General features: G+C 51.5%; 1 protein-coding gene across 1 annotated transcript; it reads right to left on the bottom strand.

Moving 5' to 3' along the window:
- Positions 1–1,027: 1,027 nt before the first annotated feature.
- Positions 1,028–2,716, bottom strand: Hspb1 (heat shock protein family B (small) member 1). The gene is made up of 3 exons (XM_006971277.4): positions 2,166–2,716; positions 1,451–1,514; positions 1,028–1,334 (listed from the first exon to the last, which is right to left on the bottom strand). The coding sequence occupies exons 1-3, from the start codon at positions 2,563–2,565 to the stop codon at positions 1,145–1,147; spliced, it is 654 nt and encodes a 217-aa protein (XP_006971339.1). The 5' UTR covers positions 2,566–2,716; the 3' UTR covers positions 1,028–1,144.
- Positions 2,717–12,633: the final 9,917 nt, after the last annotated feature.

The raw sequence follows: 12,633 nt of genomic DNA, 5'->3' as shown, positions 1-12,633 counted from the left end.
GAGGAAGAGAGGGAGAGAGAGAGAGAGAGAGAGAGAGAGAGAGAGAGAGAGAGAGAGAGAGAGAGAGAACCAAGAGAGGGTCATAGGGGAATGAGAAGCTGTGGGAGGGGAGTCCATGAGCTGGAGAAGTTTAGGGTGGGGACGGGATGAGAAGATCAGAGAAGAGCCACGGGTACTTGTCACACTGGAGGCTAGCATGCACTTTGATATGCTAATAGAAGGAAATTGCTCCTTTAATAAAAGGGTATGGTGCCAGAATGGGGGAGAGGAGTTTCCTGTGGACCTGACATGTGGTAGGTCAGCCTGGCTCTTTATCGTTTTACTTTAAAAATTTTTATTTGTTTTTCATTTTATGAGCATTAGTGTTGTGCCGCCTCCCCTGGAGTTGTGACAGTTGTGAGCTGTCATGTGGGTGCTGGGGTTTGAACCTGGGTCCTACTGGAAGAGCAGCCACTGCTCTTAACCGCCCCCTATTGTTTTACTTTTGAGACATAGTTCTCATGTGTCCCAGGCTAGCCTCAAACGGCTATGTTCTCAAGGATAACCTTGAACTTCTGATCCTCCTTCCTCCACTTCCTGAGTGCTGGACTCACAGGTGTGCACCACCATGCCCAGTTTATTGGATGTGGGGGGGAATCAAACTCGTGCTTCATGCGCGTCGTCGTTCAGTCACTCTACCTCACTCCATCCCCAGCTCCTGCTTCTGTTTTATTTTGCTTTGGAGAAAGCAAGTATGTGGCCCAGGCACTCCTGGAACTCACTCTGTAGGCCAAGCTGGCCTCAACTTCACCACGCTCCTGCATCAGCTTCTGGGTGCTGGAATTACAGCCAGGAGCCATCATGCCCAGCCCCACCCTGGTAAAATCTTAATCTCCAGATTACCATTTTCCCCTCCTCTTCCTAGGGAAATGTTAGGCTGGACCCAGGAAAGGGCTGAGCCCATCGCAAAGACACCAAAGGACGCTCCACTTTAGAGCGCTCATCCCTAGCCCGCCATAAACACCGGGTCTGAGACTGTGGCAAGCAGTAGCTTCCAACTTTTATTTGAGAAAAACAGAAAGTACATGTATCAAAAGAGCATACAGATTGACAGAGAGGGGTGGCCAGTGCGGACTGTTGGGGATGGGCAGCAGGCCGATGGCTTCTACTTGGCTGCAGACTGTTCCGACTTCCCAGCTTCGGAGCCCCCGATCTGGGCGCGGGCCTCGAAAGTGACCGGAATGGTGATCTCCGCTGATTGTGTGGCTGCCTTGGGCAGCGGAGCCTCCACGGTCAGTGTGCCCTCGGGGGATAGGGAAGAGGACACCAGGGTGGGGTCCACACCGGGAGGCAGCCTGGACACAAAGGAAAACAGGGCAAGGGTTACACATCCCTCCGGACCCTCGGGCCCTCTGCTCACCTCCCTGGATCCGCTTTCCCCCACCGCTCCATGTAAGGCATCAGAACTCACGTGTATTTCCGGGTAAAGCACCGAGAGATGTAGCCATGTTCATCCTGCCTTTCTTCGTGCTTGCCTGTGGGTGGGGACAGAAGGAGGTCAGAGGCAACCCTCTGCTGTCCTACCAGGCCCCATCACCTGCTAAAGGAGGGGCTGGGCCTCTGTGACAGCACACAAATCAGAGTGCGGTGAGATGCCTGACTGTCTGGAATCTTAAAACTTTCCGGAAAGTTCGTTTCTGGAATTTGGGATGCGAGGGGCCGCGGCGCGGGGCTTGGCTCTGACCCAGACTGGACACCAGCGCAGGCGCACTCAGAGCTGTGTGCACGCCCCCTCCGCTGCTGGGATTAGGGGCCCTGGCAGGAGTCCCAGGACTTCCTTATTTGGGAATGGGGTCTTCCAGAAGGTGCGTTGCGTCTTCTTTCTTTTTTGTTTCTGTGCTGCGGGTAGAACCCAGGGCCTCCCGTTGGCCAGGCAAGGCATCCCCAGCTGTTGGTCCTTGTCATCCAGGATGACAGGGCTCTTAGGAGGAACCTGCGCCCTGGGTTCCGGAGCAAGGGAAGCTGGCTAGGGAGAACGACGCTGGTCTGCAGGTCCTTGAGCTCATTCCTAACTTTCCAGGCTCCCAGCCCCCTTGGTTTCAGCTTCCCCCCGCCCCCACCCCCGCCGCCCACCCCATCCTCAGCCCGCCAGCTTCTTCCCCTGTGGGGGACAAGGGGAGACTCACCGGTGATCTCCACCACGCCTTCCTTGGTCTTGACCGTGAGCTCCTCCGGAGCGAAGTGGTTGACGTCCAGGGACACACGCCAGCGATCGGCCGTCTGCCGGATCTCCGAGACGCCGCTGCTCAGCTGCCGGTTGAGCGCACGAGTGAAGGGGGGCACAGCCAGGGGAGCGGCCAGGGGCGCGGCCAGGGCCACCGCAGCGGGGCCCTCGGCGGTCGCGGCGGGCAGCGGGCGCACGTAGCCGGGCCAAGCCGCCGAGCTGAACCACTGCGACCACTCATCGGGCAAGCGAGGCACCCCGAAGGCTTGATCGAAGAGGCGGCTGTGGGCCGGGTACCAGTCCCGGAATGGTTCCCAGCTGGGGCTCCGCAGCAGCGAGAAGGGCACGCGGCGCTCGGTCATGTTCTTGGCTGTGCTGGTCAGGGCTGAGGATCAAGAAGCGCAGGGTTGAGGAGGATCCGAGAAGTGCCGAGCTGGAGCCCCGGCTGGGCTTTTATGGGTGTCCAGCCGGGTATTTTTAGCAGGCGGTGCTTCGGGTCTCTATTAATGGCAATGACCGTCTAGGGGCCGCCCCGCCCCGCTGCATTCCTCCCCACTAAGCTTACAAAGGGGGCGGGCAGGCGGGGCCAGGAAGGTTCTGCCCCCATCTGGAAACTTCTCTAGTTGAAAAAAACAAAAGACTGTAATACCGGTAGCTGGAGCTGTTCCCACTGTCGGGCATTCACAGCCGGGGCTTTGAACGCTGCGGGCAGAAGGGCGGTGGCCTGTGGGCCGGTCCATCCTTCTGTTGAGAATACAACCAGAAGTTAGGTCCTTTGTGCCGCAACGTGGAAGCAACGAGCCCGGTCGGAACCAGAGGGAGGCCTGTGTGGACACACACATGCTAGGGCACACCTGTGGAGGTCTCAGGACGACCAGCAACAATCAGCCCTCTCCTACCATGTGTACCCCGGGGGAGCAAAGGCTTGCTGGCAGGCGCCTTCATCCACTGGCCCTGAGAGATTTTTCTTTTCTTTTCCTTTCTTTCTTTTTCTTTTCTTTTTTTTTTTTTTTTTTTTTTTTTTTTTTGGGAGACAAGGTCTTTTATTGGCTCTGGAGCTTGCAAGCTGACGGGGCAGCCAGCCCCCCAATATCCTAATATCCTCGGGTTTCTACAACTGCCACACCTGTCCAGCCCAGCACACACACACACACACACACACACACACACACACACACACACACACACGAGACAGGCTTTGTCTATGTAGCTGTGGCTGTCCTGGAACTCACTCTGTAGCCCAGGCTGGCATCGAACTCAGAGATCTGCCTGCCTCTGCCTCCCGAGTGCTGGGATTAAAGGCGTGCTTTTCTGTGCCTGCTGTGTGTCAGGGACAAAGGGCTATCTATCACCGATGCTTATTAGCATATCAAAGCACATGCTGGTCTCCCACCTCACTCAGCGTCACAAACACCTGTTGGCAAATGTGGCTCTTCTCACTCCGCCCCCTCCCTAAACTTCCCCAGCTCATGGGCTTCCCTACCCCACCTTCTCATTGCCCTGTGACCCTTTTTCGGCTCTGCATTCTCTTGGTCCCTTCGCTCTTTCCTCTCATTCTTCCACACCCATCCCCAATCTGCCGGCCATATCCAGTCTCCTCTGCTCTGGAATCTTCCAGATGCCTCTGGCTGTACTCTTCCCCGTAACTATAATAAAAAACCTCCCCTCAACCATCCCTCGGCACTGTCGTCGTGTGACTGTCGTGTGTGTACATGTCATACACCGTGGACCCAGACTCGGTCCACATGTTTGCTTTTTACCCACCTTGCCATCTTCCCAGCCTCTTGGTTTTTGTTTCTGAGAGAGGGTCTCATGCAGCCCAGGCTAGTCCGGAATTCTCTATGTAGCCAAGGATGGCCTTAACTCCTGATCCTCCCATGGGTACCTCTGAAGAACTGGATTCATAGGCATCACACACACACACACACACACACACACACACACACACACACACACACACTGTTGTGATCTTAAACAGCCTGGTGGCCCCATTGGAAGTGTCAGCTCTGACAGACCACCCAGCTGCTTGAGTTCTGTACAAGTTAGATCCTCTGTCCTTTACTCTCTCCCTCTGCAAAATGGAGATGAAGAGGATGGTAATAACGCTGATGTCATTGTGCTGGCATGTGAATCCAGTGACTTCATATAAGTGAAGATGTAGCCCGGGGCCCGGTGACTCATGATTAATTATTGGTTATTTGTTATCCACCTTGTTTAGACAATTGGTAGGGTTTAGTCATCCCTGTCCCTCAAGAGGTGGACCTGACAAACCAGGCTGATTTCAAAGTTGTAGTGACTCTGCTGCCGGTGTCTCTCAGTACTGGGTGACAGGCCTGTGCCACCACAACTGGCCAAGAGCTAAAGATACTAAAGTGCCCCTTGAGTAGTACTAGACAAGCATCTACCACTGAGCCACACCCCAGCCCCTCACTGGGGGATTCTAGGCAGGTGCTCTACCACTGAGCCACATCCCAGCCCCTCACTGGGGATTCTAGGCAGGTACTCTACCACTGAGCCACACCCCAGCCCCTCACTGGGGATTCTAGGCAGGTGCTCTACCACTGAGCCACACCCCAGCCCCTCACTGGGGGACTCTAGGCAGGTGCTCTACCACTGAGCCACACCCCAGGCCCTCACTGGGGATTCTAGGCAAGGGGCTCTACCACTGAGCCACACCCCAGCCCCTCACTGGGGGATTCTAGGCAGGTGCTCTACCCCTGAGCCACACCCCAGCCCCTCACTGGGGGATTCTAGGCAGTTGCTCTACCACTGAGCCACACCCCAGCCCCTCACTGGGGGATTCTAGGCAGGTACTCTACCACTGAGCCACACCCCAGCCCCTCACTGGAGGATTTTAGTCTTGAGGGCTGCAAGAATATATCATAGATTCATCTGTGTATTAAAGCTGAATTTGACCAGCCAAGGGCCTGTCAAAAGGCAAGCCATTTATTACAAATATTTGGTGTTACCCAGTGTTTAATATTTCAACTGTCTTCTGCTCTGAAACCTTTGCGTGTCCAGACCAATTGGTAACAGTTCAGCTCCCCTGACCTGCTGAACCTAAGTTACTAAGCGCCCTGCTGACAAGCTGGTGGAGACACCTAGCTTTGTTTCCTGTGCTAATGAAGCTCAGGTTCCCCTGGCCTTGAGGAGGCCTAGTGGTTCTCCAGAGCAACTGATTGGGAACAAAAGAGGTTTTTACATATCAAGGTGAGAGATAAAACAACATTCCTGAGGAGGCAGGGAACCACGTGCCCAGGGAAAGAAAAGGCAGGCATTTTCTGTAGACAGGGAAAAAAACAGCACAGAGAAAAGAGAATGGAAGAACTAGATGGGTAAGAACTTGAGAGGAATGAACTGAGATGGGGAAGAAGTAGATTGAAGGGCTAAAAAAGAGGACTAGAGAAATGAGATGGAAGATGAGGAAGAGCCAGATGGGGAAGAATAAGATGAGGAAGAGCCAGATGAGAGAGAAGGAGACGGGAGAGGAGATGATATGGGAAGGAACAAGATGGATGAGAACCTAGAAGGGACAGAACTAGACGAAGGAATTAAGATAGAACCTAGAGGGGACAGTAGATAAATAGAGAAATTAGACAAGAAAGGAGCTAGGCATGAGAGCAGAATAGAAGCTGTGCAGAGAGAGAACTATCACAGAATAATAAAGTGTATGAACTAAGGAGTTTCGTGTACATAGATTCATTTCTTTTCATCAAAGATTAATTATCAGCTGGTTGTAGATTCTTCCCGGACCCTGGGAGGGGACTATCGAGGGGCTGGACCCCCTTAGTTCCCGATATTTTAGGCAGGTACTCCACCACTGAGCCACACCCCAGCCCCTCACTGGGGGATTCTAGGCAGGCATTATACTGAGCTATATCATCATTGGTCATTTTACCTTTTTATGAAGTTATTTAGTTTATTATTATTTGATTTTATTATCCCCATCACATGTGATGGGGATAGGGGAAGTGTGTATGCCATGGTATGTATGTAGAGGCCAAATGATAACTTTGTGGAGTGGGTTCTCTCACCCTTTTTATGGGTCCTGGGAAATAGAACGCAGGTTATCAGACAATGTAGCATGGTTGTTTTTCTGTTTGTTTGTTTTTTTTAAGACATTTATTTTTTATGCCTTTAGTCCCAGCATTTGGGAGTCAGAGGCAGCAGCTGGATCCCTGAGGCCAGCCTGATCTACAAAACGATTAGAGAAACCCTGTCTCAAACTCCACTTCCTCTAAAAACAAGGACTTATTTTTTTTTATGTGTATGAATGTTTTGCCTGCATGTATATATGTGTGTGTATGTGTAAGTGTGCCGTACATGTCCCTGATGCTGAGGAGGCCAGAAGAAGCCTCCAGGTCCCTCAGAACCGGATTTCAGAGGGTCGAGAGTTGCCATTTGTGTGGAGACTAAACTTTGGTCCTCTTCTAGAGCAGCGAGTGCTCTTAACTGCGGAGCCATCTCTCCAGCCCCTGACGCAGGAGATTTTATCCGCTGAGTCATCTCACCAGCTTCTATTTTATTTTTTGAATCAGGGTCCCACTAAATCGCTCAGGCTAGCTTTAAACTCACTGTGTAGTACACACTGGCCTTGAACTTGTTACCTCCTCCCTCAGGCTCCCAGAAGTGTGGATCAGAGGCCTCCTGTCCCACCAGGTCTGACTTCGGCTTCCTTTCTGTTGTTCTATTGCATTTATTTGTGTGTGCTCGCGAGTGTGTGTTAGGGACCAGGGAACAGGCAGTGGGGGCAGGTTCTCTCCATCCTGGGGATCACACTCGATTATCATCCTTGAGAGCAAGTGCCTCTACCTGCTGAGCCAGCCCCCCACATTTCCTTGTGAGAGAAAGCTGAGTTTCCTATACACCTCTTGGGGTAGAGCTGGGTCACTAATCTGAAGTCACCTCAGAAAGGCCTCTGAGGTGCCAGAGGTCTCCTAGGAACCAAGGGAAGCTCTCAGGGCCTCTGCTCCCTCCCTTGCTGGGTCACATTGCAACCGGGAACTCCTGGCCATCCCATCTCCCCAAGATGTGGTTTAGGAATCCCAGACCTTTGTTCCCAGCCCCACCCATGCCCAGCTCCATAAATCTCTGGTGAGGTCAGAAGGCTTTGACGAGGCTCACCAGCCCTTGCTTGCCCACCTTGGTGCCCCACCCTAGAGGGTGCTGTCAAGTGTGGTCATGGATGCTTTTAAATGTCACCCTGCCGGGCCCAGCCTGGCTTGGGAGGTGGGGGCTGCCAGCTCTTTGTAGACACAAGCTTCCTTCATCTTGCTTTAAACCAGGGCAACATAGTCATGCTGGATGCTGTAGCCAAGGCAGGGTTGTGCAAACGAGGGACGGGCATCCCAGTGCCTGCGCTCACTCATTTGGAATCCAAACCCTTTTTTTTTGTTAATTTTGAAACCGGGTCTCATCTAGCCCAGGCTGGCTCATTCTGGAGTCTATCAGAGACTGTCCTTAAGGCTCCTGCGGTTCCTTCCCAAGCACTGGGATCGCAGGCATGAACCGGCACATCCGGCTTTCTTTTTTCAGGAGAGAAATGATTCCCCCGGTTGTCCCCTGACCTTCACAGGTGTACCATGGCATACACACCCACGTGCACACACAAACACACACAAGGAGATGGCAGAACCAAAGCAAACGTGTAACTGTATTGTGTACGTGTGTGATTTATACACGTGATAGCCTTGGGGTGGAGATCAGAGGACCGCTTCCATGAGTCCCTTCTCTTTTTATTTTTCTTTTGTCGGTCTTGGAATTTTGTTTACTGTTTGTTTTGGAGACAGTATCTGGCTAGGTAGCCCTGTATGGCCTGGAATTCGTTATGTAGAACAGGGTGGACTCGAACTCACAGAGACTAGTTGGCCTCTGCTTCCTGAGTGCTGGGACTAAAGGACTGTACAGGCATGCCAGGCTTTTCCACCTTGATTCTTGAGGCAGGGTTTCACTTTCTGGCTGTCTGTACTTTTCATCTTGCTGTAGGTGTGCTGGATGATGGGGAGCACCAGGCCACCTACTTTTCTAAGATGGCTTCTGAGCATCAGGCTCTGGTTGTCAGGCTTGCTTGACAAGCATTTCACACACTGAGCTTTTACTGTTCTTCTTTGCTATTGTTTGTTTGTTTTTTGAAACATGGTTTCTCTGTGTAGCCCTGGCCGCCCTGGATCTCGCCCTGTAGACCAGGCTGGCCTCGAACTCAGAGATCCACCTGCCTTTGCTTCAAGAGTGCTGGGATTAAAGGTGAGTGCCACCACTTCCCAGCCACTTCTCTGTCTTCTATTTTCCTTTTTTTCTTCCTTCCTTCCTTCCTTTCTTTCTTTCCTTCCTTCCTTCCTTCCTTCCTTCCTTCCTTCCTCTCTCTCTCTCTCTCTCTCTCTCTCTCTCTCTCTCTCTCTCTTTCTTTCTTTCTTTCTTTCTTTCTTTCTCTTAGACAATGTCTCCTCACATAGCCCAGGCTAGCCTGAACTTCACTATGTAACTAATATATGCAGGTGTCCAGTGTGGGAACCTTTCTGCCTCAGCTTCTCCAGTGCTGGGATGAGCAGTGTGCATCCACAGCTGGTTCTACCCATCTTGCACAGACGGTTTTATGATCAACCTGCCCTGCCACAAGGGTGGGGCCCTGGTAGCTCTGTCAAGTCTGAGATGAGAAGTAGGTGGGGGAGAAACTGGGTTTTGGGGTCAGACAGGCTGGGCTGGGCTTGAAACTGGGTACTGGTCTGATGGCCTCTTAAACCTACATTTCATGATCTGAAAACCAGGGCGACTTCTCTGCCTATTAAAAATTCTTTTAAGTAATTTATTTGAGGGGGGCACATATGCCATGGCCCATGTTTGGAAGCTAAGGGACAGCTTGTCAGAGTCAGTTTTCTCCCTCCATCATGTGGGTCCCTGGGTACCCTGTCTATTAATACATATATATATATCATATTTATATATTTTAATGCACAATATATTATACATTATACTTATATGTGTTATATTTATATATATCATATTTATATGTGTTATATTTATATGTATAATATATATATAAAAATATATATGTGTATATATATACGTATATATATGGCTCAGTTGCTCTTATTTGCCCATCTTACAAAGTTGTGCTGGGTCCCAAATGCCGTGAGGTGTGTCCAGTGTGCTGGCATGCTCTCTTGGTAGCATTTGGGTCTTTCTTTTCATCTTGTTCTGTTTGTGTTTTGAGATAGGCTCTCACTATGTGGCCCCAGCTGGCCTGGAGCTCCCTGTGTAGACTAGGTTGGTCTAAAACATGTAACATCTTTCTGCCTCTGCCTGGAATTGTGCTGGAATCGTGGGGGTGTGCTACCATACCCAGTTTTCTGTCTTTCATTTTGGACACTGAAGCTTTTGGATGTGTTTTATGAATTGTCAAAATAGCTTCTAAGAATGTCATTTTGGGGGCTGGAGAGATGGCTCAGTGGTTAAGAGCACCGGCTGCTCTTCCAGAGATTCCAGGGTCAGTTCCCCATGGCAGCTCACAACTGTAACTCCAGCTCCAGGGGACCCAACACCCTCATACAGACCTGTATGCAGGCAGAATACCAATGTACATAAAATAAAAATAAATAAATTTAAAATATACATTGTATAAAAAAAGAATGTCATTTCTTAGATGAGGGCTGAGTCTGGAGGCACAGGCCTGCTGTCCCAGCTGCTCTGGAGACTGAGACAGGTGGGTCGAAAGTTCAAGGCCTACTTGGGTTACAGAGTGAGACCATGTCTCAAAATAAAAAGCAAAAAAAAAAGGGGGGGGCCTGAGAGACAGCTTATCTCAGCAGTTATGAACATTGGCTGCTCTTCCAGAGGACCTGGGTTCAAATCCCAGTCTCTGACTCCAGCTCTAAGAAATTCAAGGTCTCTTCCGGACTTGAACGCATGATGTGCGCAGACATCCGTGCAGGCAAAACACCCATACACATAAGATAAAAATAAATAAACCTAAGAAGAAAGAAGTCAAACGACGCAGAGGAAAGCCAGGGAGCATGGGAGAGAAAGGGGGAGGTGTGGGGGATGTGGTGGTCCAAGCCTGTAATTCCAGCACCTGGGAGACAGAAGCAGGCCGGTCTCTGAGTTTAAGACCAGCCTGGCCTACAGAGCAGAATTCCAGGACAGCCAGAGATAGATGGAGAGAGGAGGTGAAGGGGGAGGGGGAGGAAAAGGAATAACATTGTCATCTAGAGATTTCCCTGAACTCTGAGGCAAACAGGCAGCCCCATCCCTTTCACTGCCCTCTCCTGGGTCTGGGGTTTCCTCCATGGAAAGGTCCTTGTCTGTAACCCCAATGTCTGGGGTGGTCTGAGCAGTGAGTGCCTCCTCCTTGCAAAAGTGCCTGAAATTTTGGCCATGCGAGCCACGCCCTGGACAGGCCTCTGCCAGCTGCACCCCAGTCAGCCCCTCCCTTTCTGGCTCAGCCTCAGAGAACTTTCTGGAGTCTTCGGGGAGCTGCCAGGTGGAGGCCTGACAGCTGATGGATTATTGTACCAGTCACCAGCTTTACTGGGGACCAGGAATAAGCAGAGTCATCAGTATAGCACGCTGGACTTGGGGGTGTCTGGGATGTTTCCAGAAACGTCTCAACGTGTCTCTCTGGGAGTCCCTTTCCGGAATGCTGCCTCCAGCCAGACCCAGGCCTCTGATTTTAGGCTGGCCTGGAGGACGTCAACCCCCATCATCACTGAAAGAGGACCAAGGAGGAGGGCCAGGTGACAGGGCTGCCCAGCCATCCTCCAGCACCAGCTGTTCTTGGCCGGGGAGCAGAGACTCTGTGTAGCTCGGGAGTCTAGGGACCTGAATGTTTTTGCCCTTGGCCAGAGGCCAGCAAATGTGACTCATTTTCTTCATCTGCACAATGAGACCATTGGACTGGATGTTCTGGAAGGCTCCAGGGTTGTGAATCAAGTTTCTCCTCTGCTATTCCCTCCCCGTCGTCCCCCCCTCCCCGCCCGCTGCCGCTCCTTCTCTGCTGTGTGCGGGCTGGAGGACGCGGGTGTGCACACGGGCAGCCCTGCAGAAGAGCAGGCTTGACCAAACTTGGATCTTTCCTAGGCTCTTTCACATTGCCTTGTCAAATTCCGTGTTAGCAAAAACATGCTGAGTGAGTTTCGTGTGGACCCTCATAGCTTCACCCTCTGCTACCCCCAGGCACTCTGGATCACCTCAGCCTGCCTTCAAGCCCGACTCCAGGTAAAGGGCCGCCGAGGTGGCTCAGTAGGGAAAGGCATTTGCTGCTAAGACTTGAGATCTGAGTTCGATTCCTGGGGCTCACAGAGTGAAAGGAGAGAGCAGATTCCTACAAGTGGTCCCCTGACCTTCACATGTGTGCCACAGTGTGTGTGGTATACCCACACACTCACGAATGTGCACACACACAGTAGACCCACACACTCACAGTATGGCCACACACTCACAGTAGACCCACACACTCACAGTAGACCCACACACTCACAGTATGCCCACACACTCACAGTATACCCACACACTCACAGTAGACCCACACACTCACAGTATGCCCACACACTCACAGTATGCCCACACACTCACAGTAGACCCACACACTCACAGTAGACTCACACACTCACAGTAGACCCACACACTCACAGTATGCTCACACATTCACAGTATGCCCACACACTCACAGTATGCCCACACACTCACAGTATGCCCACACACTCACAGTAGACCCACACACTCACAGTATGCTCACACACTCACAGTAGACCCACACACTCACGAGTGTGCACACACTCACAGTATACCCACACACTCACAGTATACTCACACACTCACAGTAGACCCACACACTCACAGTATACCCACACACTCACAGTATGCTCACACACTCACAGTATACCCACACACTCACAGTAGACCCACACACTCACAGTATACCCACACACTCACAGTAGACCCACACACTCACAGTATACCCACACACTCACAGTAGACCCACACACTCACAGTAGACCCACACAATCACAGTAGACCCACACACTCACAGTAGACCCACACACTCACAGTAGACCCACACACTCACAGTAGACCCACACACTCACAGTATACCCACACACTCACAGTATGCTCACACACTCACAGTATACCCACACACTCACAGTAGACCCACACACTCACAGTATACCCACACACTCACAGTAGACCCACACACTCACAGTAGACCCACACACTCACAGTAGACCCACACACTCACAAGTGTGCACACACGAATGAATATATGTAAGAAAAATAAGAATCCTTCTAGGTTGGCTTTGCTCACACTGCCCTCATCCTCCTGATGTTTCTTTCGTTCTTCTTTTCCCTCCCCCATTCCCAGCAGCCTCTGACTTCCCATGTAGCCAAGGATGAGCTGTATTTCTGCTCCTCCACCTCCTGAGTACTGAGTTGATTAC

The sequence above is a fragment of the Peromyscus maniculatus genome, chromosome 23 (genome assembly GCF_049852395.1).
Source record: "Peromyscus maniculatus bairdii isolate BWxNUB_F1_BW_parent chromosome 23, HU_Pman_BW_mat_3.1, whole genome shotgun sequence".
NCBI lineage: Eukaryota > Metazoa > Chordata > Mammalia > Rodentia > Cricetidae > Peromyscus > Peromyscus maniculatus.
This window is presented reverse-complemented; position numbering and strand designations above follow the sequence as displayed.